Source organism: Larimichthys crocea, chromosome XVI (genome assembly GCF_000972845.2).
Source record: "Larimichthys crocea isolate SSNF chromosome XVI, L_crocea_2.0, whole genome shotgun sequence".
NCBI lineage: Eukaryota > Metazoa > Chordata > Actinopteri > Sciaenidae > Larimichthys > Larimichthys crocea.
Window position 1 is genome coordinate 1,407,939 of NC_040026.1, and position 21,378 is coordinate 1,429,316.

Sequence of the window (21,378 nt, forward strand, 5' to 3'; positions counted from 1 at the left end):
TACGGTAAGGTTTGGACAGGATAAAACCCTAAAACTGCAGCCAGAGAAAAACCACAGGATCCAGCAAAGGCCATACCATACATTGTGTATGACCACAGATAAAACATGTGTCACTGTGGACTGACCAAAAATAAACGTAAACATAAACATGTTTACAGAAAGTAAGATGAACTAACATGCTAATGTTAACATGCTAATGTTAATTGCTAGCACGTCAGCGTTAACATGCTAATGTTAACATGCTAATGCTATTCATTAATTGCTAATTGCTAGTGCGTCAGCGCATCAGTGCTAACATGCTAATGTTAACATGCTAATGTCAATATGCTAATTGTAATTAATAATCTAACATGCTAATGTTAACATGCTAAAGTTAATTGCTAGCGTGTCAGCGCATCAGCGCTAACATGTGCAAGCAGGCTGATAAATCTGTGATATGAAGGCTTTATTATAGTCAGTGTTTGAACATTTCTGTGTTAGACATCACACTGTTGGTCATCATGTTAAAGAGAAGCTTTTATACAGTGTTGTTTTTATTGAGAAGAGTCAGTTTTGGAACGTTCATATTTATGTTGATTTACAAATGAAAAGAAGAACTATGAATATTTCATATGAAGATAATCTCACAGGGACGTTTGTGACTTGGGGCTGGGCTCTGCCGAGATGAAGGGGTCGCCTTTGAGATCAGTATTAGTCACTGAGCATCTTTGAAATCATCAAACAACTTCGGAGTATTAGGACTCTTGGATCATTATCTGCGTTTTCAGTTTGACAAAACATATGATCTTGTAGAGTTCTTGTAGATCTGGTGTAATAAAGGTTGTAGTTTTGGAGCCAGTGCCAATAACTTAACAGTCTCAAACAGATCCCAGCCCTGTTTCTGAATGAAGAAGCCGTGTTAGTTTAGTTTTTTTTTTGTTTTGTTTTTTACTGTAGTAATGATAACAGAAACTGTAACTGTACAATTCAAAGCATTAACATTTTTGTTGTTTATTTTTTGTATCTGAAGTATTATATTAGCTTTGTGCTGCACCAGCTGTATAGTAATTGACCTGATGTTATTTATTGAAACAGGTACACACAATGGTAGAATAGAAATGCAATAAAACATTCTGAAAACGCTTGAAGGATGTCATCATTTTAGAAACTGTTTGAGTGACTGTCAACTGACACATCCAGTTCAAATTCAGCATTTATCTTAAGCACAGCATATTGTGCTTTATACAAATAACTAAACACGTGTTATCTTTATTCTGGGGTTTTTCTTTCTTTATTCAGGATGTGATGCAGGGTGGGACCACCAGGGGGAGCCACACTCTGTAGGCTGCTACATGTTAAAGATGTGTTGATTCAAATACTTGCCATGTTCTATGATCATACCGCCATTAATAGACAGTCAATATGTATAAGACTATAAAACATGGCTTCTAAAGTGCTCATACAAACAAACACATCAATGTCCATAAGCTGAGACACAAGAAGAAAGAAAAGTCTTTGACTGAAAACCTTGATCAAAATGTGTCCAGTATGTAGAGGTTTAGAGCACTGTTGACATACTACTATATTCTAGCCTCCAGTGGTCACATTTAGGCTTGATTGAAATGGGTCTGCATTTAGAATGATGAGCATAAATTATTATAATTAAAGTTAACAGAAATAAACTGAGGTGTAGAAATCAGCAATGTCAGCAACATCAGCAACACAAGCATGACCTGTGTGCTGTGCAATCACAGTGATTTAGTAAGTGTGCACATGGGTCAGCTTTTAGAGCCTGTTGGCCCAGGTGAAGTACAGCAACTACATGGACCCTGTTATTGGCCAGAACAGCCTCCAAGATGGAGGGAGACAGACAGAGAGAGAGATGGGTGTCACATAATACAAACAACCCTTATTTTGCATCCTTTCCATACAATTCATCATTTCTTTTCATTTGATTTGTAATTTCACATTTACACTCACATTATTTATGTATCCATACTACTATATATGTACTTATTTATGTACACTGTATGAAGCATATTGGACACATTGGGGATGAATTCAGCTCCATCTTATCCTGTTAAAAGTTATTGTGAAGTTAAAGTGTCAGGCTCAGAAATAAATAAGAGGCAGAATCAGGTCAGTGTGACAGACTCAAACTAATTTCAAAAAGGGAAGGAAAAGATTTCTTCTGCTCTTCACTGTGGTGCTCCAGCAGACACCTACCTTCATGCAGCTCTGTGTTTATAAAGCCAGCCGCAGTGACATCAGTACGGTAAGGTTTGGACAGGATAAAACCCTAAAACTGCAGCCAGAGAAAAACCACAGGATCCAGCAAAGGCCATACCATACATTGTGTATGACCACAGATAAAACATGTGTCACTGTGGACTGACCAAAAATAAACGTAAACATAAACATGTTTACAGAAAGTAAGATGAACTAACATGCTAATGTTAACATGCTAATGTTAATTGCTAGCACGTCAGCGTTAACATGCTAATGTTAACATGCTAATGCTATTCATTAATTGCTAATTGCTAGTGCGTCAGCGCATCAGTGCTAACATGCTAATGTTAACATGCTAATGTCAATATGCTAATTTTAATTAATAATCTAACATGCTAATGTTAACATGCTAAAGTTAATTGCTAGCGTGTCAGCGCATCAGCGCTAACATGCTAATGTTAACATGGTAATATCAACATGTTAATGCTAACATACTAATGGTAATTGCTAGCACGTCAGCGCTAACATGCTAATGTTAACATGCTAATGTTAACATGTTAATGCTAATTGCTAATGTTAATTGCTAGCACATCAGCGCTAACATGTGAATGTTAACATGCAAATGTTAACATGCTAATGCTAACATGCTAATGTTAACATGCTAAAGCTAACATGCTAAAGTTAATTGCTAGCGCATCAGCACTAACATGCTAATGGTAACATGCTAATGTTAACATGCTAAAGCTAACATGCTAAAGTTAATTGCTAGCGCATCAGCACTAACATGCTAATGGTAACATGCTAATGTTAACATGTTAATGTTAATTGCTAGCACATCAACGTTAACATGCTAATGCTAACATGCTAATGTTAACATGCTAATGCTAACATGTTAATGTTAACATGCTAAAGCTAACATGCTAAAGTTAATTGCTAGCGCATCAGCACTAACATGCTAATGTTAACATGATAAAGCTAACATGCTAAAGTTAATTGCTAGCGCATCAGCACTAACATGTTAATGCTAACATGCTAATGTTAACATGTTAATTGCTAGCACGTCAGCGCTAGCTGCGCCTGTGTCTAAATAAACATGTAAAAATGACTGAGGTGTGCTTTTTGAATACAGACCCTCGGCAACAACCCACCCATCACTTTAAAAATTTCTGCGGGATTTTTTTAGTACTGAATTTGCTGAGCAGTGTCAGTAATAATGTATGGGGGCGATGGGGCCAGAGTCAGGCACACTCAAAATTTCTTTAGAAATTTTCTAGTTCTATTTATAACTGCATTTAATTAGCTGTCTTTATTTATTCCTAATACAGATCAACAAAAATGTATGCAAGATACTGGGGATCCACAGAAGCCTTTGCTCTCCCTACCATCCCCAGACGAATGGACTGGTGGAGAGGATGAACAGGACCATCCAGAGGTATGTCTCCTATAACATGTAATAAGTATCGCTTTGAAATATTGTTTGTTATAAAATGAACAGTATTATAACTTAAAAACTTTAGAAGTGCCCTATAATTTTACCTTTTTTCTAGGGCACTGTCAAAATTAGTACAGGAGGGGCCAGATGAGTGGGATCAACATTTGGACGCAGTCATGTTTGGACTGAGAACCAAGTGTCAAATAACAACAAAATTCTCACCTTTTTTTTTTTATGTTTGGGAGAGAGGCGAGGTACCCGTCTGAAATTCCAGAGGAATACAGAGTGAGTTGCACTTTGTACTTTGAGTAAACAGACACACTTAGAAATAGTCATAATGTAATAATAATGTCACAATAGCCGTAATGTAACATTAGAATCATATATGTATTAGTGTTTTAATTTAATTGTGATATAATTTCAAAGGTGGACCGTAGTGTTGAAGAGAACCTGTCTGTTGAGGAGCTTACAGAGGACGTTCTCAAATTAGATAGTGCTCTCCAGAGGGCTATTACCAACATCGCGGCCAAACCTCACAAAAAAAAGGAACAAAACCTGCTACGGACTTTCAGGTGGGAATGAAGGTTATGAGGCAGAATGTGCGAAGCCAACAGAGGAAAGGTGGTAAATTGGACCCCACTTACCTTGGGCCCTATACAATTTTGGCCATTGTCACTGCCATGCTTTATTCCACCATCAAAAGTGGTTGGAACCATTAAGAAACTGTTCATACTTTAGTTCTATCAAAACTGTAATGACTTTGATGCAGTCGACATTTTGAATGTTTACTTTATCAGAGGACTGTAAAGGATTGGTTGGACCAATTTATACTGCATATGTAGAAAATATGTATTTTTATTTTAGATGATTTATGAGACACATGAGGCTCAGTCCTTCCAGATGGGCATGTGACACGATGACTCACCCAATTCAACAGGATGTAACATCCTGTGGGGCCTATGCATTGAAGGTACATAGCATGATTAAGATTAATGTTAGGACTGGAATGAAAGTAATTGTGTTTCTCCAGCAGCAATGTACAACTCTTGTATAATCAAAATAACAAATTTATTTGGTACACTGCTACCCAACACTGGCTGTAATGATTATAGCGGCAATAAACATTGAATGTAATATGAATAAATACAAGATAATGTCAATCACATTTACTACTTTGTTGATTAAATGGTCTAAAACTAAGTCTGAATTATTCCTTAAATGTTTGACATTCATGCTGGATAACCATGCATGGATGCAATGGCATTATAAATGCAAATTAATAAAACTGTAAAGAATAAGTGCAATGCCCTTTTTGGTCAAAGTTGAAGTACAGCTAAGAGTATTACTCAAAAGTCTGAATATTTGATATGTCTGCAAAGGAAGAAGGGTGAAGAATATAAACTAGTTAAGAGTGTTCTGGCATGACATGTTTACTTGCATTGGGTAACTTTAATTAACTTTAATTAACTTTAATTACACAAAAACTGATGCTACAGTTAATTTTGGCCATTGGGTGCTTCAATAACTTTCAAACACTTCTCGTAAGGTTACTGTTCATTATCATAATGAATTATTCTTACACCTCTTACTCACAGTTTGCAGAGTGCATCATGGGTGGATTCCCTTTGGAGTTTGACAATTCCACATCTGGTGTAAACACCATAGGAGAGCACATTGCTGTCTCTCTTCTTGAGAATACAGGTGTTTTTTTTCTTCCTTTTTATAATAATGAATATAATAGGCTATCATTTACTCTGACAAACATAGCTCATAGTTAAGGGAAATTATTGTTGTACCTTGTTTTGCCAGATGACTTGAGTGACCTGTGCCATTTCTGTGGGGAGCAGCAAGGGGACACTCTTTGGGTAACTGTTTATGATATATTTTTCTTTCTGATTTATAAGTCTGAATTATATATATAAAAAAAAAACCTTAACATTATTTAAATCTTTTTTTTTGTAATTTAAAATTATGTTATGTATTTATTGTCATAATTGATTAACAATTTAATTATATTTTTTTGATTTCCTGTCAAATTCAGATCGGATGTGTCATCTGCCCAAGGTGGTCCCATAAAAGCAGTGTAAAGTACCTATGCAGAAAATATATTTGTGCAGCATGCAAGTAGCAACTGCAGCTGCTATTGGTATATAAGTTTGGGTGCACGTATGTATGTATGTAGACGCATACTTACGCATGAACAAATAAATGTAGGTATCTATGTGTTTGTGTATGTATATATATAGATATAATAAAAGTATTTTCTGCCAAAACTTATGAATTTAAGTAATTCTTACATTCTTCTCTCTAATTGGTATTTCTATGGTCACAAGGTAGGAACATTCTTTTAACCAAGACATTCAACAAGGTTGTCTTTTGAAATGTTGACAGTGCAGTGATTTAAAGTCATTTTGAGGCAGAAAATGTGGCAATCTGTCACATTAGAATCAGATCAGAATGGTGTTTATTGTTTACAGTCACAACGAAGTTGACTTGTAAGTTGTGGAGTTGTTGGAAGTAAAGGCCAGTGTGAGATGTAATGTGAGGTGGTAATCTGTCACATATGATGCTTCAGGATAAAGACCAGTCTTATTAAGGCAGAATACTTTGAAGGAATGAGCTGCAGTCAATTTTTGACTGGTGAAAAAGCCCATTTTGTGTTGTAACGATCCTTTAAAAGAATTCCAAGTTGTCCTGTGAGCTCCAGTGTTTATATTATGAAGTTTATGAATGAGATCAAGTCACATTTAGACAGAAAACACCTTTGAGTAACTATACTATGCCTTCAGTCAGTTTTTGGCAGGTGAAAACTGCAAAACACATCCAAACATGGGAAGCAAATACTATGAAAGGCCCAGATCAGATAAAAAACAATGCAGTCACGCGGATCGTTGCAAAAGTTATCATATCTTTATTGAAAACCCACCAATAGACTAAATCATATTCATTACAGTCGGAAGTCAGATTCTGGCAGGCAATCACTTTTTGGCACGACACCTGTCCTGGGGGATGCTCGTCAGGTGGGTGGCTGTAATGTGATCAAATTATTCGTGTAGCTTGCTAGTGTGGCTGTAAAACATCAGTGTTACGTGTCGACCCTGGGCCAGACAGGTACTAAATTCCCGGGCCACTTTTTTTTTTTTCCCCAGTCCACCCCTGTTTTTGGATGTGGGGATGGATCCGAAAACCAACATGCTGAGTCAGGAACCAAGCAGGTAAAACAAGCGTTAGCACACAGCGGACACTAGGTGGCACCATCACACCGCTGCTCCAACCAGCTGCTGCTGCTGCTGCTGCTGCTGCTGCAAGTATATATATATATATGTCATAACAAGGTGTTGTCACGTGACTACTTCTCACCAATCATGTCCTCACAACAAACTATCTGGCCACAGCACCCGGAACTAAAGCTGACATGTCATAAGATCAGTGGAGTTATACTACGTGTGTCACTGACATCATCCGTGTTTGAAGCAGCCATGGCAGCCACTTCATGTCCAGATGTGTCCGAGCTGGTGGCGGAGGCTCGCCGTCTGTATGAGCAGGTGTTCGGGGGAGAGGCTCCTCTGACGGCGGTGTGCGCTCCTGGAAGAGTGAACCTGATAGGAGAGCACACCGACTACAACCAGGGATTTGTGCTTCCTATGGTAACTTCCTGATAGCCTGTCACATTGTTGTTATGTGACGCACCAAATGTCATTAAAAAGATCTGACAGAATAACATAATTCAGATCATTTTTCACGAGTCTGCCAGCTGTTCGGCATGATGCATGCAGAGCAAACAGCAACAAGTAGTTCCTAGTGATGGGAAGTTCAGCTCCTTTCAATGATTCGTCTCTTTCGGCTCGGCTCCCAAATGGCTCTTCATTTAGCATCACTTATTAGCAATTATTATGCGTTGTGTGTTCGTAAACAATTTTTCATACAGTGTTTTCATAAAATGTCTATTTTTGTGCCTTTTTTTTGTTACAAAAAACACAGTGAGTCTGTGCAGGTTTGTTGTTGACCCTGCTCTGACGGACTTTGCATTTTCCAATATCATTGATATATCATTTATTTCTTCACTATTTCTTTACCGTCTCTCTGTCGTGTACCTGGCCTGTACCACTACACTCGCTGTCTTTGTAGTAGTGTGTTGGTCATGAATGTATCGTTCAATTTGAACTAATCCTTTATATGACTCAGGAGTAATGAGTAGTCTCAGTGAGTGATTCGTTCATTTTCATGCAGAATGCTCTCTCGTCACATGGCAGCTGCATAAGCTCAGTCAGGACAGGAAACAGAAATGATTAGTTCACGACTCAACTATGCGTCCTCAAGTCTCTGGTTCATTTGTCATGACAGGCAGTTCAGGCTGTGTGACGAGCAATAGACGCAGTGGTTCGTTCATACGGATCGGTCAATCGCTCATTTGTCACGTTTACATCAGCCACAAGAGGGCTACAGCGCTGCACAGCTAATGAACAAAATGACTCAAAAAAGATTAGTTCAATTTACCGAGAGTAAGTGATCCGATTCAGTATAAAGACTGTAGCTTCCCAGGATTCTGAGCAGGAGCGGCTAAAGGTCCGGCTCTCCCCGACGTGAGTCGGCTCTTGTCGTTCTCTTCAAAGGCTCGGCTCTTAGAGCCAGCTCGTTCGCAAATGACACATCACTGGTAGTTCCAGTAAATACACGTGATATCACTGAGCAGCCTGTTCTATAAACGCACAGTAACAACAGTGCTGTAGTTCCAAATATTCGGAAGGTCACTTGCATGTTGAATTTAACTGAAGAGCAGAACCAAGCATTGTAACTTGGACTACAGTTCCCTATACCAGTAATAAGAGAGAAATGTTACACTTCCTGATTTTTTTTTTAAACAGAGTTTGGCAACATATTTCATCCCTGACGAAGAGGAAAAATTTAGAACACTGTATGAGTTTATCTGTGTTCTGTGTGCCAGGCGCTGCCCCTTGTCACTGTGGTGATCGGGAGCCAAACCTCTGGTCGGGATGTTACCGTGGTAACGACAACTAAGGATGCTGATGAGCCTCGGAGGGTGGACTTCACCCTGCCTGTTGATGGATCACCGCTGTCTCCAGGGTTACCCAGCTGGGCAAACTATGTGAAGGGTGTCATACAGCATTACAGGGGTAAACAGTGACTGTACACAGTGATACAAACATTATGCTGCTTTGTTTGGACACAGGATATTTATTCTCTGTGTCTGCTGTGCCTCAGCTCCTCCTGTCCCCGGCTTCAGGGCGGTGATAGCCAGCACCGTCCCCTTGGGAGGAGGTCTGTCCAGCTCTGCCTCCCTGGAGGTGGCTTTCTACACGTTCCTGCAGCAGCTCAAGCCAGGTCAGAATCTGATCACAGAGACTGCAGTGTGTATCAGTGTGTATGCAGTCAGATAGGAAGTCAGGGAGTCCAGTGATTACTGCTGCAGCTGCTGCTCAAAATGCAACAATCTTTATTCGTACAAATTCATGATGTGACTCTTTAGTGTCTATTTTACATCTTTGTCTTTTTTCACAGATGATGGAGACAAGGTATCTAAAGCGGTCGCCTGTCAGCAGGCAGAACACACTCATGCTGGGGTACCGTGTGGCATTATGGATCAGTTTGTGTCCACTCTCGGCAGGGAGGGGCACGCTTTGCTCATTGACTGCAGGTAGTGTAAACATCTAGTGAGAGTAATGAATCCTTGGAGATGAATCCTTGGTTCTCTGACGTTTTCTCTCTTTGTGGTTTGTCTCAGGTCCCTGGAGGCCACCTCTGTCCCTCTTGCAGATCCAGGCCTGGTCATTCTCATCACTAACTCCAACGTGAAGCACTCTCTAACCGGCAGCGAGTACCCCACAAGGCGCAGACAGTGTGCCGAGGCTGCCTCCATCCTAGGAAAGGAGAGTCTGAGAGATGCTACCATGAATGATCTGGAGGGTGTGAAGTACATTTGTTTATTAATCTGTGCTGATCCATTCTGTCTCACTCTGTCTTCTTTTATTAACCCCGTCCTGCTCCATCATACTCCACTGATGGAGTTCTCTCTCCTCCTCCTCGTCTTCTTGTGTCTCCATTATGTTGTTCAGTGCTTTTTTTTTTTTTTTTGGCCTTTCCAAGCTTTATTTTGATAGAGACAGCTGAAGAGTGACAGGAATGGGGGAAGAGAGAGATGGGGAATGACATGTGGGAAAGAGCCACAGGTCAGATTCAAACCCTGGGCTGCCTCAGCAAGGACTGAGCCTTCACACATGGGGCGGCTGCTCTACCAACTGAGCTAAACGCAGCCGCTGTTCAGTGCTTTTTATTCACCTCAAAGGAAGTTTAACATTTTGGAAATATGTTTCATAGGTTTTCCAGGAGTGCGAATAGTCAGTGTGTTAAGTGCAGAAATGGAGTCAGGATGTTGTTAGCCTAGCTTAGCATATAGAAACAGCTAGCCAGAATCTGTCCAAAGTTTAAAAAATATGGCTAACAACACTTAACGATTAAAAACAAATGATTTTTGAGATGCAGCCAGAAAATTCAGCCTTTAGCCTCCGGACCATGGTGTCTGAAGAATCAATTATATACCCTGGAAAGTGACATCAGCAAGTGCACTTTCGTCTTTCCTCTGTTAGCATTTTAGCAAGACGAGGTTCAGCTCATGTACAGTGTCTGTACTTGTAGACATAAAGGATCTGCTGTACTTAGAAAGCCAGCCAGTGTGTTCTCACGAGAAAATGTAAAGAAATGATGAAAAAGCACTGAATAAGTGTTTATGGTGTCAGGTGTAAACTGCAATGACCCACATAGCAGCTAGCAGCTAATAAGAACCTCACGTGGTTCACGTGGATCAGAGCAGAGATGTTGACATGTTGGTGGGCAGCAGCAGTGCTGTATGACAGATACAGGTGTCGTCTTGTCACATCCTGCTTCATACATTTCCATAAAGCGGTGGCTGAACGCAGTCACTGTTTTGCTGACATTGCAGAAATTGGCTTCAGACTGGTTCAAACAGCTGAATGGAAACATAAATGATATTAGCTGTGGTTCACAGTTCATCTCTGCTCTGCGTCAGACTCCTCTCTGCTTGTCAGCCAGACCACCTCAGTGACAGACGAGTGATGTTATGGTTTAATAGTTTAGATTGGCAGAGTGTAAAGAAACGGTTTCTCCTTTCTTCCAGAGGCTTTAGCATTGCATACTATTTAAAGGGTAACACTGTCATTTGTCAGCCTGGACCTGATATTCTGACGTTTTTAGGTCAAAGTGACAAATAGGGACAACATATGTTGAAGGTGGTCCATTATTAACCTGTTGGTTTCTTTGTGTCATTGTACAATAGTAATAAACCACAGCCACAGTAGACATCTCCTAGACGGATCAAATCTCCTGTGTTTGTGAGGTAAAACAGAGTCTGGTGGTTGTGAACAGAGCGATATAACGTCTGTTTCTGGTTAAACACAGAAGATCTTCCTCTCTGATCTGAAGGTCTATCTCTGCAGGGATCGTTTCCATAATGTTATCAGACACTTAGAATAATAATCTGAGCCTGTCGGTGGTAAATACATGCACTTTAGTTGATGTACTTTGACGCAACTGCTCCGAAGGATTACAGGCTGCAGATAGCCATAGTTTCCTGGCTGCATTAGTGCCCACATTAGTTGCTTAGACACAAAAAACAAGAAAATAATGTTGAAAAACATTGAAGTTTCCCTCTCTGGAGCCTGACTTATCGTGCAGTTTAGACCTCCTCTGTCATTTCAGAGGCGAAGGACAGACTGGATGATGTAACCTATCGAAGAGCTCGTCATGTGATCGAGGAGATCCAAAGAACCGTCCAAGCTGCCGAAGCCCTGAAGAGAGGAGCCTACAGAGAGTTCGGCAAACTCATGGTGGAGAGTCACAACTCACTAAGGTACACTTAAAACAGCTGTACACATCTGTTTAAGACAGAGAGGTGTGTGTGTGTGTGTGTGTGTGCTGACTTAATGTTCCTCTGTCAGAGACTTGTATGAGGTGAGCTGCAGGGAGCTGGATGAGCTGGTGTCTACAGCCATGGAGGTGGAGGGGGTGTTTGGCAGCCGGATGACAGGTGGAGGATTCGGCGGATGTACTGTGACTTTGCTGCAGGCCCACGCCATCGACAGGACTATACTCCACATACAGGTTCATACACACACACACACACGCACATTGTGTACAGAACATTGTGTACTATAAGGTGCCTCTAACAAGACAGAGTTTGTGCTATGGTGGATGGACCGCCGTGTGTGTCTCTTGGAATAATATGATGTAGCCTCTAATTTAATTTTAAGCCAGAGAACAACAAGAGAAAGACATGTAAGACCTGTATTAAAAATATTTGCACCATCACCAGATGGTATATACACATATACACATTACAGGTACATACATACACAATATCCATAATACATGCTTGACTGGCAGGAGCAACAATTGTAAGACTTATAGATTTATTAGATTATTATTATATTAGATATTTTGGATTTAAAAATTAAAATCTAAAATAAATAAATAAGAAATCTAAAATCTCAAAACTTTAATCATGATGATTTTATTAGCTGAAAACCTTACACAGACCTCGTAACAGAGTGCCACAGTCCCCCATTAGAGACGTGTGCTGTGTAGATGATCAGGATTCATCATCAGTATGGTGTTATCGGGATAAAACCTTTAATAAAGCTATATTTCACAGATAACACGGTGATGTTTCTTTAATGAAATCTAGAGATTTATATTTAGATGATAAGGATGGAACTTTCTCATTTCCTTTGATAGCAACGTCCACATCACCTGATAATGACATCAGCTTCTCTTTATTCACGCTGCCTGTTGTTGTCTAATTAAATGGACTGTAAATGAACTCAGTCCATCACTGACAGACAGACAGAACATACCTGAGTGTGAGGTGCTTCTTATTAACAGCAGTGAGACAGGTCGAACAGCTAAATGAGGAAATTGCTTCACTCATCAGGAGCTGCAGTGTGTGATTCTGCAGAAACAAGCAGCTCTTTGTATTAAGGCAGTTAAAGTTCATCTCTATTTGTCCATCTTTCATATTTCATTTGTCAACCAAAACTGTAATACATTTTGCCATAGTCATATGCTACATCCATAACCCCAGTTTGCATTGACAAAATGAACTCTAGTTCAGACTGTGAAGTCACATGAATTTTTACATCACCTCTTCTCATCTGACCTAAAATATTCCACCTGACTGCTGTCACATTAATTAGACTTCTAATTTGAATTTTCTTTCTTTCTTTCTTTCTTTCTTTCTTTCTTTCTTTCTTTCTTTCTTCTAGCAGTTATGTTTAGCTTTATTATTCTTACTGTGAACATGTTGAAGGATCAACAGAGTCACTTTTGTTGTTGTTGAGAAATTGAACTTTTTCTCTTTTCTGGAAAATCGCTGCATTCCGACGAGTATTTGAACTGAAAAGTGTCTCGAGGACATTGTTCGTTTGTTCACTGGGGGATAAAAAGCACTTTTCAGTGTTCTGGCTGTCACTTTAAGGGGGGCATTTCAGACAAATTGCCCAGTCCCCCGTGTCTTGCTCAGACAGCTCCAGTGTGTGTGTGTGTGAGAGAGAGAGAGAGTGAGAGATCAGGGGGTATGAGCTGAGAATAAAAGCGAGCTTCGTGGAGACGGAGCCAGAAGTGTCCAGTTATTAGCATGCTGGTCTGGTCACTGTGGCCCTGCCGGCTTTCTGCTCTAAGCAAGTCAGACTGGAGGCCTGCTGTTGGCTGACACCATTCACAGTCCTACCGGAGATCCATCAACTCAAGATGTAAACTAAACCACAGAAAAACACGAGGGAAACACCTGCATTCATGAGGATGACATGTTTCTTTGCATCAGCAGCTTTTTACAGGCCTCAAACTTGCCTTTTCTAAATCTTCAGCTTGGGAAGCAGACTTGGCATATTTCCTCGCATCTTTCCTAATTTGGCCATATCCTGGCTACTACTGTGGCTCGCAAACTGTCAAAGGAAGTCTTTCTCAGAAACAAAAGAAACACTTGAAACTTTCACGTCCCTCAGTCCTCGGCATTCCTGACCGGAGCCTTGTCCTCCCGACAACAACAACTCGCAGCAGCTTTACGGGATCACTGAAATCACTGCTTTGCCTCCAAGATGCTGAACCTCAACTCACCAGACGACAACAGCAATAGGAACTCCCTCCAGGACCCAGTGTCATTGAACGTGGGTGGAGAAATTTACACCACAACCCTGGGCACTCTGACACGCTGCCGTGACTCCATGCTAGGCGCCATGTTCAATGGACAAATCCCTGTGCTTAGAGATAACCAAGGACACGTTTTCATAGACCGGGATGGTAAAGTGTTCAGGTACATTCTGAATTACCTGCGCTCTAGCTCCCTGGACCTGCCGGATGGCTTTTCAGAGCTGGCACTGCTGCGGAGAGAGGCCGATTTCTTCCAGATACGCCCCCTGCTGGAGGAGATTCGCCACTATGAGGCGTCAGTGCCTCTCAGCCTCAGAGGGGGGCCGCTAGGAGCTATGATCATCGTGAATGTTGATTCAAAGGTACGTGTTTTTAAAGTTCTGTCAGTCACATGTCAGTCTGACAATGAATCAAGTCAATGGACCTCATGCAAGAAACACTTTCAGGAACACGTTTATTCTAAAGTAACACGTACGACTGAGAACTCACAAGTGGTTCAGATCAAATCAAAATCAAATCAAATCAAATCAAATCAAATTTTATTTGTATAGCCCAAAGTCACAAAGTACATTTGCCTCTGAGGGCTTTACAATCTGTACAGGGAGTGACACCCTCTGTCCTTAGACCCTCGGTTCGAGTGAGGAAAAACTTGCCCACAAAAACCTTTAACAGGGAAAAAAGGTGGAAGAAACCTCAGGAAGAGCCACAGAGGAGGGATCCCTCTCCCAGGAAACTTGATGATGAATTGTAAAGTTTGCATCATTTCAAATATTTTTGTTCAATCAAAGATATTATACTTTCAGTGTGTTGTTGACAATGCTTACTTCATCTACAGAAGAAGAATTCTAAAATTATAACCATGTACATTCACAGATATAGATCAGATGAAGTTGGGGTTAGGGGTTAGAATTGTTCAATAAAGAAAACATCAGAATTGACAAAGGCAAAATGTGTGAAGCTTCCATCTCGATAAATGTGGAGCTTAAATATTAACAAAAATCAAATGTAACGGCGAGTTAAAGGACTAGTGTGTAGGATTTAGTTGCACCTAGTGGTATAATTCTGGTATTGCACTCACTTCACCCTCGCCTTGCTAGTCTGAAGGAGAAACAACAGTGGCAAAGCACACAAAAGGGCAGACTACTGTAGTTTCAACATGGAAGATGACTCACTCCCTCTGTAGATATAAAAGGCTCCTTTTACATTTTTCAGGTGATTAAACACTAATGGAAACATAGTTATGCAGATTATATTCCATCTCTGCCATATTTTGAAACAGATTTTACACACTGGACCTTTTAAAAGTTACATTTTTGGTAGTTTAATTGTGTCTCTCTGGCAGCTGCCTCAGGGTGTTCATGCAGATCTCTGTCAGAGGAACACGATAAATGCATTCTAACAGCTGTCTCTTCATTTCTGTCACAGCACAGTGCAGTTGAGAGTTGTGACTAAATGTGCCTTAACACTGAAACCAAGAAGAAAATGACTAAATGAAAAGAATGTAAAAATCTTCTTGCATGAGGTTCATTAAATTAAGTTTAAATTAAGTTTAAATTAAGATTCAGTATTGACTAATTAATCCACCATTGGCACGATTGTTTGTAGTAGAATTAGTGAGCTGTCTGTACAAAGTATAACTGGTGTAATCAGACCTGACAACAGTATGCCCATGTAGGATGAGGTGATATGACAGTATGTAGACTGATCTGGTCATTTGATCCATGACGGTGCTTTCAGACAGTAAGCAGTTACAGTGGGACATGAACACACCTCTGCAGCTACTGCTTATCTTATCACCTAACAACCTGTACTGAATGCTGCAGGTCGCTGATATTCACCTGTTTTAATGTCATCACACAGGCTAATGCAGTGTCATATGTTTAAACAGAGGAAACATTGAACAGCAGGTTTAGCTAATTACACCTCTGCTTGTGAGAGATGAAAAAGAAAAACAGTACAGGACAGTGATATCTGCCTCTGTTTGGTTTCTGAATATGCCACGGTCACACCATGAAAAACGTTCAACCAACATCAAGGCAACAGCAAATGGATGTTCCCAGAGATGTGTTTACAGTGGCTTTTCTCCGGCACACTGTGATCTGCTACGTAGGCATGTGAGGCACCAGGTATGACTTCTGTATCTCTGTCGGCTGATGATCGAACAGCACAAGGTGGAGGATGTGCTGTGGTATCACAGTTCTTAGGTACATTTTCCAATGAGAAAAAAAGTTTATTAGTTTGTCTGAAGCGTGGTATACTGCACAGTGCTGTAGGTCCAGACTGTGTGGTGAATTGAAACAGAGCAGACACCATGACCAACCCACCACAAGAGGCGTTTGGAGGTCACCCATTGGAAAGTCGTCAGCCATAATTCTTCTCTTTCTGAAAGCACCTTAATGGTAAACTTCAAAAAAGGTGTAAGTCTGGGGCAACTGGACTTGTTTCCAGACTTTTCATTTCCCAAGACATTTCCCAGACTTGCACCTTTTTTGAAGAAAGATGACCTGGATGACTGAGAACCTTTACAGAATTCTTGAAATTTCCTTTAACCAGAACTGAACTTTTAATTGGCTTTCAACTGAGAATTCTACAAACTCATCAGATCCTGGCCTTTACTAACCTTTGGAGCTAATGTTTAGTGTGTATACATAACATATGAGAGGAAGGACCGGTTCTTTGTTTGTGTACACTCTGTTGAATGTGTAGTCAGCACCTTCTGCCTTCTCATTCCAGGTCCGCGTTCTCCACTTTAACTTGCGCCACGGCCCAGAAAACTATGAGCTCCGCACATGCTCAGTGCGAGCCTTTACTGTTGACCTCTTTTGTACCTGGAGAGCTTTCCTGACTCTGCTCTGTGAGCGCTTCTCCTACAGAACATCTCAAGGTCTCACCAGCCCTCATCCGTGCAATCCAAGGCAGAACAGACTGAAGCTTGAGTGGGTTCCGAGGCCCGTCGAGCTCCCGCAGGACCAGTATGACAAGCAGCATTACCGGGGGCTAACGGTCTCTGACCCTGAGGTCATGCCGTCGGATGACATCTTGAACATGCACCGGAGCCCCTGTGAGATCACTAGCATGCAGGGGTTTGTGGAGGAGCTGCTGAAGGTGTCTCTGGCTGAAGGATTCAAGGTTGATCTGGTGACTCCTGACTCGGCGGAAATTCTCAACTGCACCTCATTTCGCCTTGTCAAGTGCTGAGCTGCAGGCAAAGAACATGAACTGAAAGCACCAGAATGTGCCAAGTTGATGGACTGTGGATGGTTCTCTCTCTGCCTAAACTTATAATCCTTAGACTTTAATCTGTTATGAGTTAGGGTTAACTTTGTGTTATAGAAATCAAAAGGACAGGTTCTCTTGTCATAGACTTACACCTAAACAGTCAATAATAGACTTATGTCAGATGTGGAGTATAAAACATTACTGGCTTCATCCATCCGTCAAAGTGACGGCTTTCAAAACATCTATGTCTGCTTACGAAATGTTCTCTATTGACTGTACAGGACTGTTACAAATGGAGCTGGAATGCAGTGTCAGTACTATTGGGGAACAAGAATGTGCTCCGGTCTCTCATGGGCTGCAGGAGTGAGATTTTGAAACCTACTTAGCAGTTTATCTGGATGTTGTTGCCAGAGTTTGACTACATATGGAGCAGGGCTCGCTTCTACTTCATATAGATCCTACAATGAGATCTCTTATGAGTTCCTACATTATGATCTATGTAGAATTCTGTTCCCGTTCAACATTTTGGGAAATTCGCTACTGTTCTTTGCCAAAACAAAAAGCAAGAAGATGAGAGATGCAGCTCAAATTATTGTAAGCCAACAAGCTTCCTGAAAGGTCAGAGAACTCAACTGAAACAAAAACATGAAACAAGACATAGAAATGCTATAAAGGATGTATAGAACAAAGTGTGTGAGATTAGTAGTAAATAGTCTAAACCAGGGGTCTTCAACCAGGGGTCCGTGACCCCTAGGGGATCCGCAGAGGCACTGCAGGGGGTCCGCCAATTTTTGTCATAATAATTGACAATTTTCACCAAAATAATTTTTGATAATTAAAAAATATAACAAAAATGATATTAGTAAACTGCAAGCATTAATATGCAATAATAAGCTACTTTCTACAAAAACTATTACTATTATACATTATTCCATTATACATGTTCATAATATACATCATACATTATACATACATTACATTATACATTATACATTTATCAATAATAAACACATACAGGCTAATAACTCAGTATATAAATAGGTTAATAAAGTGAAATAGAAGGTGAATAAAGTAAATATAAAAGTTATTTTAGGCCAGGCTTAAAATGTGACACATGTGGGGGGTCTCTGTTCTGTTTGTCTCTCATCTAAAGGGTCCTTGAGCTGAAAAAAGTTGGTCTAAAGTTTATTCACATTGTTGTTGACATGGTTGTCTATATGTGCATTAAAGCTGTTTGTGGACTGTGGGGAACTGTGGGCGCTTGTCAGGGATCATTCCCCGGTCCCAACAAATACCTGTTAAACACTTAAATGACATTTCATTCACTAACAAGTTGTCTCAGTTTTCACCACAATTAAAACAAGTATTACCTAACCCAATACAAGAATGCACCACACTGAAACACTGTCTGTATGTGTGTCAATCAATCAATGTGTCACTGTCAAGGCTGTTACTAGCTTATGAGTCATAGGATCTGACACTTACAGCCCATTCTGACAGATGCTGTCAGTATGCTAACAGTTAGCTGTCATACAGAAGTGAATGTAGGTCTTAGTTAAAAGCTCCAGGAGACAGTCCTTCATAAGGTGACGACCACAATGCTGCGTTCATGGCATCCATGGTGATGAAAGGTGTGTTTGGTAGATGTGCTAATTACTGTGCATTCTGATGGAAACGATGCTGGCATAAAAGGTACTGGTTTGGGAGTTTGAAAATATATTCACTCTATTCTACTAGTGGTCGAAAGATCCACAGGGTACATTCAGCTATGGAGCTAAAGGTGTTGGGAGTTAATCCACAGACATGCGAATGATGCACCTCCCGTCTAACACTTTTCTAAAACCATTCCTTTAATCCTGATTTATAGTTGCTGCAAAGCAACAACTTCATCTCATTAATGAGAAACAAGCAGCTAAAGGAGACATGGAAACAGTCTCAACATGTTCATTTATGAGGAGGTGTAGTCGTGGGTGTAGTGGCCACATTCATAGGCTTAGTAGCTATGATGTAACCCCTTCTACACCTACACATCCAGCCTTAGAACATACTGTATATCATAAAACATTTCATCTCGTCTTATTTTGAAGCTAAAGTATTTGCCGGGTTTTCTCTGTAGTTGGACTAATGTTGATATTTTTCTTCTCTTTTGTCACCTACTAAAGAAATGTGCTCCTTTTCGTCATAATCAATTTAACTAACTGTTTTCTGGTGGGCTGAGCTATATCCATCTGCCCTTTGAGTGACTTACAGGGTGAGTGGGATGAGTTATGACTGAGTGTGTAATTTTAGTCTGGAGGAAGCAGTAGTAAAGGAAGTTCAGAGGAAAAGATGTGCTGAAGAGGAAAGGTCTCTAGTTACAAAAACAAACCCGGTGGTTCTTTCCTCCTGCTCCCTCTCTGAACTTCCTTCCTCAGTGTGTAAGAACAGACAGTCTGCTTGATTCACATTATGCACAAGACACATCAGTATGCTCACATGCGCCTACAATGCTTCCATCTTATGTTTAGTGATACGTTACAGTTTCACTAGTTAAATTTTCCCATGGTCTAATGCACCCATGTGTGTGTGTGTGTGTGTTTGTGTGTGTGTGTTTGTGTGTTTTTTCTCAACAGGAGCGATACAGTGGAAGCCCGACTTTCTATGTCGCAACTCCTTCAGAGGGAGCTCGGCCTCTCAGTCTGTCCTGAACATCTCTGAGCACAACACATTCATTACTCTTTATTGGCTTAATTGATTTTTTTTTATTTACTATTAAAAATGAAATAATATGTTGTTGCTATGCAAACTGGCGCTGATTGAAAGCATTTTTGTATAATCTGGGAAAATTGCCGTCACAGTAAAGCAATGCTTTATTGTCTGGATAGCTGTTTATATCACGGTGTATCACTGTCTTCCATGGAATAAATCATGTTGTTTAGAAAAAGTGAATCTTTTTTTAATGTGATATTTTTCTTAAATTGAATTTAATATCAACATCTAATGTCAGAACAGATAATTATCACCAGCCAGCTTTTTTAGCTTCATGTAGCTCATTGTTTTTACATTTACAGCCTCAGGGCTATTAAAATCAGCAGCTGGTTTTAGCAGGAAAAAGTGACATAGTGCAGCATTTAGCAGCTAAAGAGACACAGAGATCTTTCCCTCTGGCAATGGTTCAGGGGAGAGTGAATGTTGTACTAACATCAGGTGTACACAAAGGTGTGTCCATTGGGGTGATCATGTTACTCTATGTCTACCGGATGTGTAAGCAAGAATTCATCTGTAAACACACAATAAACAATAATAACTCTGTAAGGCAATGAAATATCAGGACAAATATAAAGGAACATTCATGTTTTAAGGCCCTGCACACTCATGTGGGTGTTTTAATCCTGTTTAATGGATCTTTGCTTGGTCGATGTTGGTCAGAGCTGAACTGTGTGGCATCTCTAAAAATAATATACTAATAAAAATACTGAGTTTGTACAGGTGACAGCAAAACTTACCGGAGTCAGTTAGATGTGCATTAAAGACATGTATGTAGAGGGTTTAAAATATGAAGCTGTTTTCTGTTTTTTTCTTCAGATAAATGAAGTTTCACATTTCTGCACTTTCCCTTTAAAGGTCACTGGAAGTCTTATCTTAGCCTGCACCACTGTTACAAATCAACTGATCACAATATACTGTGTTTGGAATATGAGAATAAACAAGATTGCAATTTTCACTTTTCTTTTGTCTTGATTGTAAAATATGACGCTTTGCAGAAGCTATATATCTATAAAGTTTCATATATATATATATATATATATATATATATATTATATATAATATATTTTATATTATATATATATATATATATATATATACACAGTATATATCAGAGTATCAGTGATGTGAGTTAGATTTGATTCAATCAGAGTTATGAAATATTAAACCATCCATATTTGTTTTTTACCGTCATGTGTGCACAAACAACTGATTATGAGCTCCTTAAAATATAAAAATTATAAGTCATCAGCTGAAAGAAAATCATTGATTTTTTTCCGGTAGTTTTTGTGTCCAGTTTGTTTCTGGAGTTTTGATCAGATACCTGCAAACATTGGTTTCTGTGTCATTTTAGCTAGTGTAATGTCATCATTTATTGTGATTTCCTGCATTAACCTAATTTATCTCATTAACATGTGGTGAATGTTTATATGTAACTGTTGCCTCTTGCTGCTGTCTGAAACAGAGAGATGTTGGACTTTATCAAAAGTATAGCGAGATAATGTTCTAGTGTAGCATCATAATAAGAATTTGACAACAAACATTAAAAATCGACATTTACATTGATTACAGCATACATAAAGAGTCTTTGACTT

The 21,378-nt window shown here is 39.9% G+C and overlaps 2 protein-coding genes and 1 long non-coding RNA gene across 4 annotated transcripts; all 3 read left to right on the forward strand.

Annotated features, from left to right (window-relative positions):
* Nucleotides 1-3,809: 3,809 nt before the first annotated feature.
* Nucleotides 3,810-5,495, forward strand: LOC113747907 (uncharacterized). The gene is made up of 3 exons (XR_003463984.1): nt 3,810-4,610; nt 5,236-5,341; nt 5,450-5,495. It is a non-coding gene; the product is annotated as an uncharacterized LOC113747907 (long non-coding RNA).
* Nucleotides 5,496-7,024: 1,529 nt separating this feature from the next.
* Nucleotides 7,025-20,741, forward strand: galk1 (galactokinase 1). Its single transcript, XM_010743771.3, has 8 exons — nt 7,025-7,287; nt 8,586-8,775; nt 8,864-8,983; nt 9,161-9,296; nt 9,384-9,565; nt 11,375-11,525; nt 11,614-11,776; nt 19,651-20,741. Exons 1-8 carry the CDS (start codon nt 7,120-7,122, stop codon nt 19,723-19,725), a joined length of 1,185 nt encoding a protein of 394 aa, XP_010742073.1. The 5' UTR covers nt 7,025-7,119; the 3' UTR covers nt 19,726-20,741.
* LOC109141333 (BTB/POZ domain-containing protein KCTD21) lies at nt 11,788-17,998 on the forward strand. Of its 2 annotated transcripts, XM_019271361.2 has the most exons (3): nt 11,788-14,181; nt 15,856-15,945; nt 16,553-17,998. In XM_019271361.2, the coding sequence occupies exons 1-3, from the start codon at nt 13,768-13,770 to the stop codon at nt 17,015-17,017; spliced, it is 969 nt and encodes a 322-aa protein (XP_019126906.1). In that variant the 5' UTR covers nt 11,788-13,767; the 3' UTR covers nt 17,018-17,998. The 2 variants fall into 2 exon arrangements, with proteins under 2 accessions (XP_019126906.1, XP_019126908.1); XM_019271363.2 differs by lacking the exon at nt 15,856-15,945.
* Nucleotides 20,742-21,378: the final 637 nt, after the last annotated feature.

What these genes read in the sequence shown, in the direction of transcription:
- galk1 (XM_010743771.3), top strand. Translation starts at nt 7,120, where the DNA reads ATGGCAGCCACTTCATGTCCAGATGTGTCCGAGCTGGTGGCGGAGGCT. An exon ending in AGGGATTTGTGCTTCCTATG is followed by an intron (nt 7,288 to 8,585) that starts GTAACTTCCTGA and finishes TCTGTGTGCCAG; the next exon opens with GCGCTGCCCCTTGTCACTGT. An exon ending in GGACTATACTCCACATACAG is followed by an intron (nt 11,777 to 19,650) that starts GTTCATACACAC and finishes TTTTCTCAACAG; the next exon opens with GAGCGATACAGTGGAAGCCC.
- LOC109141333 (XM_019271361.2), top strand. Translation starts at nt 13,768, where the DNA reads ATGCTGAACCTCAACTCACCAGACGACAACAGCAATAGGAACTCCCTC. An exon ending in TCGTGAATGTTGATTCAAAG is followed by an intron (nt 14,182 to 15,855) that starts GTACGTGTTTTT and finishes ACCAACATCAAG; the next exon opens with GCAACAGCAAATGGATGTTC. An exon ending in GTAGGCATGTGAGGCACCAG is followed by an intron (nt 15,946 to 16,552) that starts GTATGACTTCTG and finishes TTCTCATTCCAG; the next exon opens with GTCCGCGTTCTCCACTTTAA.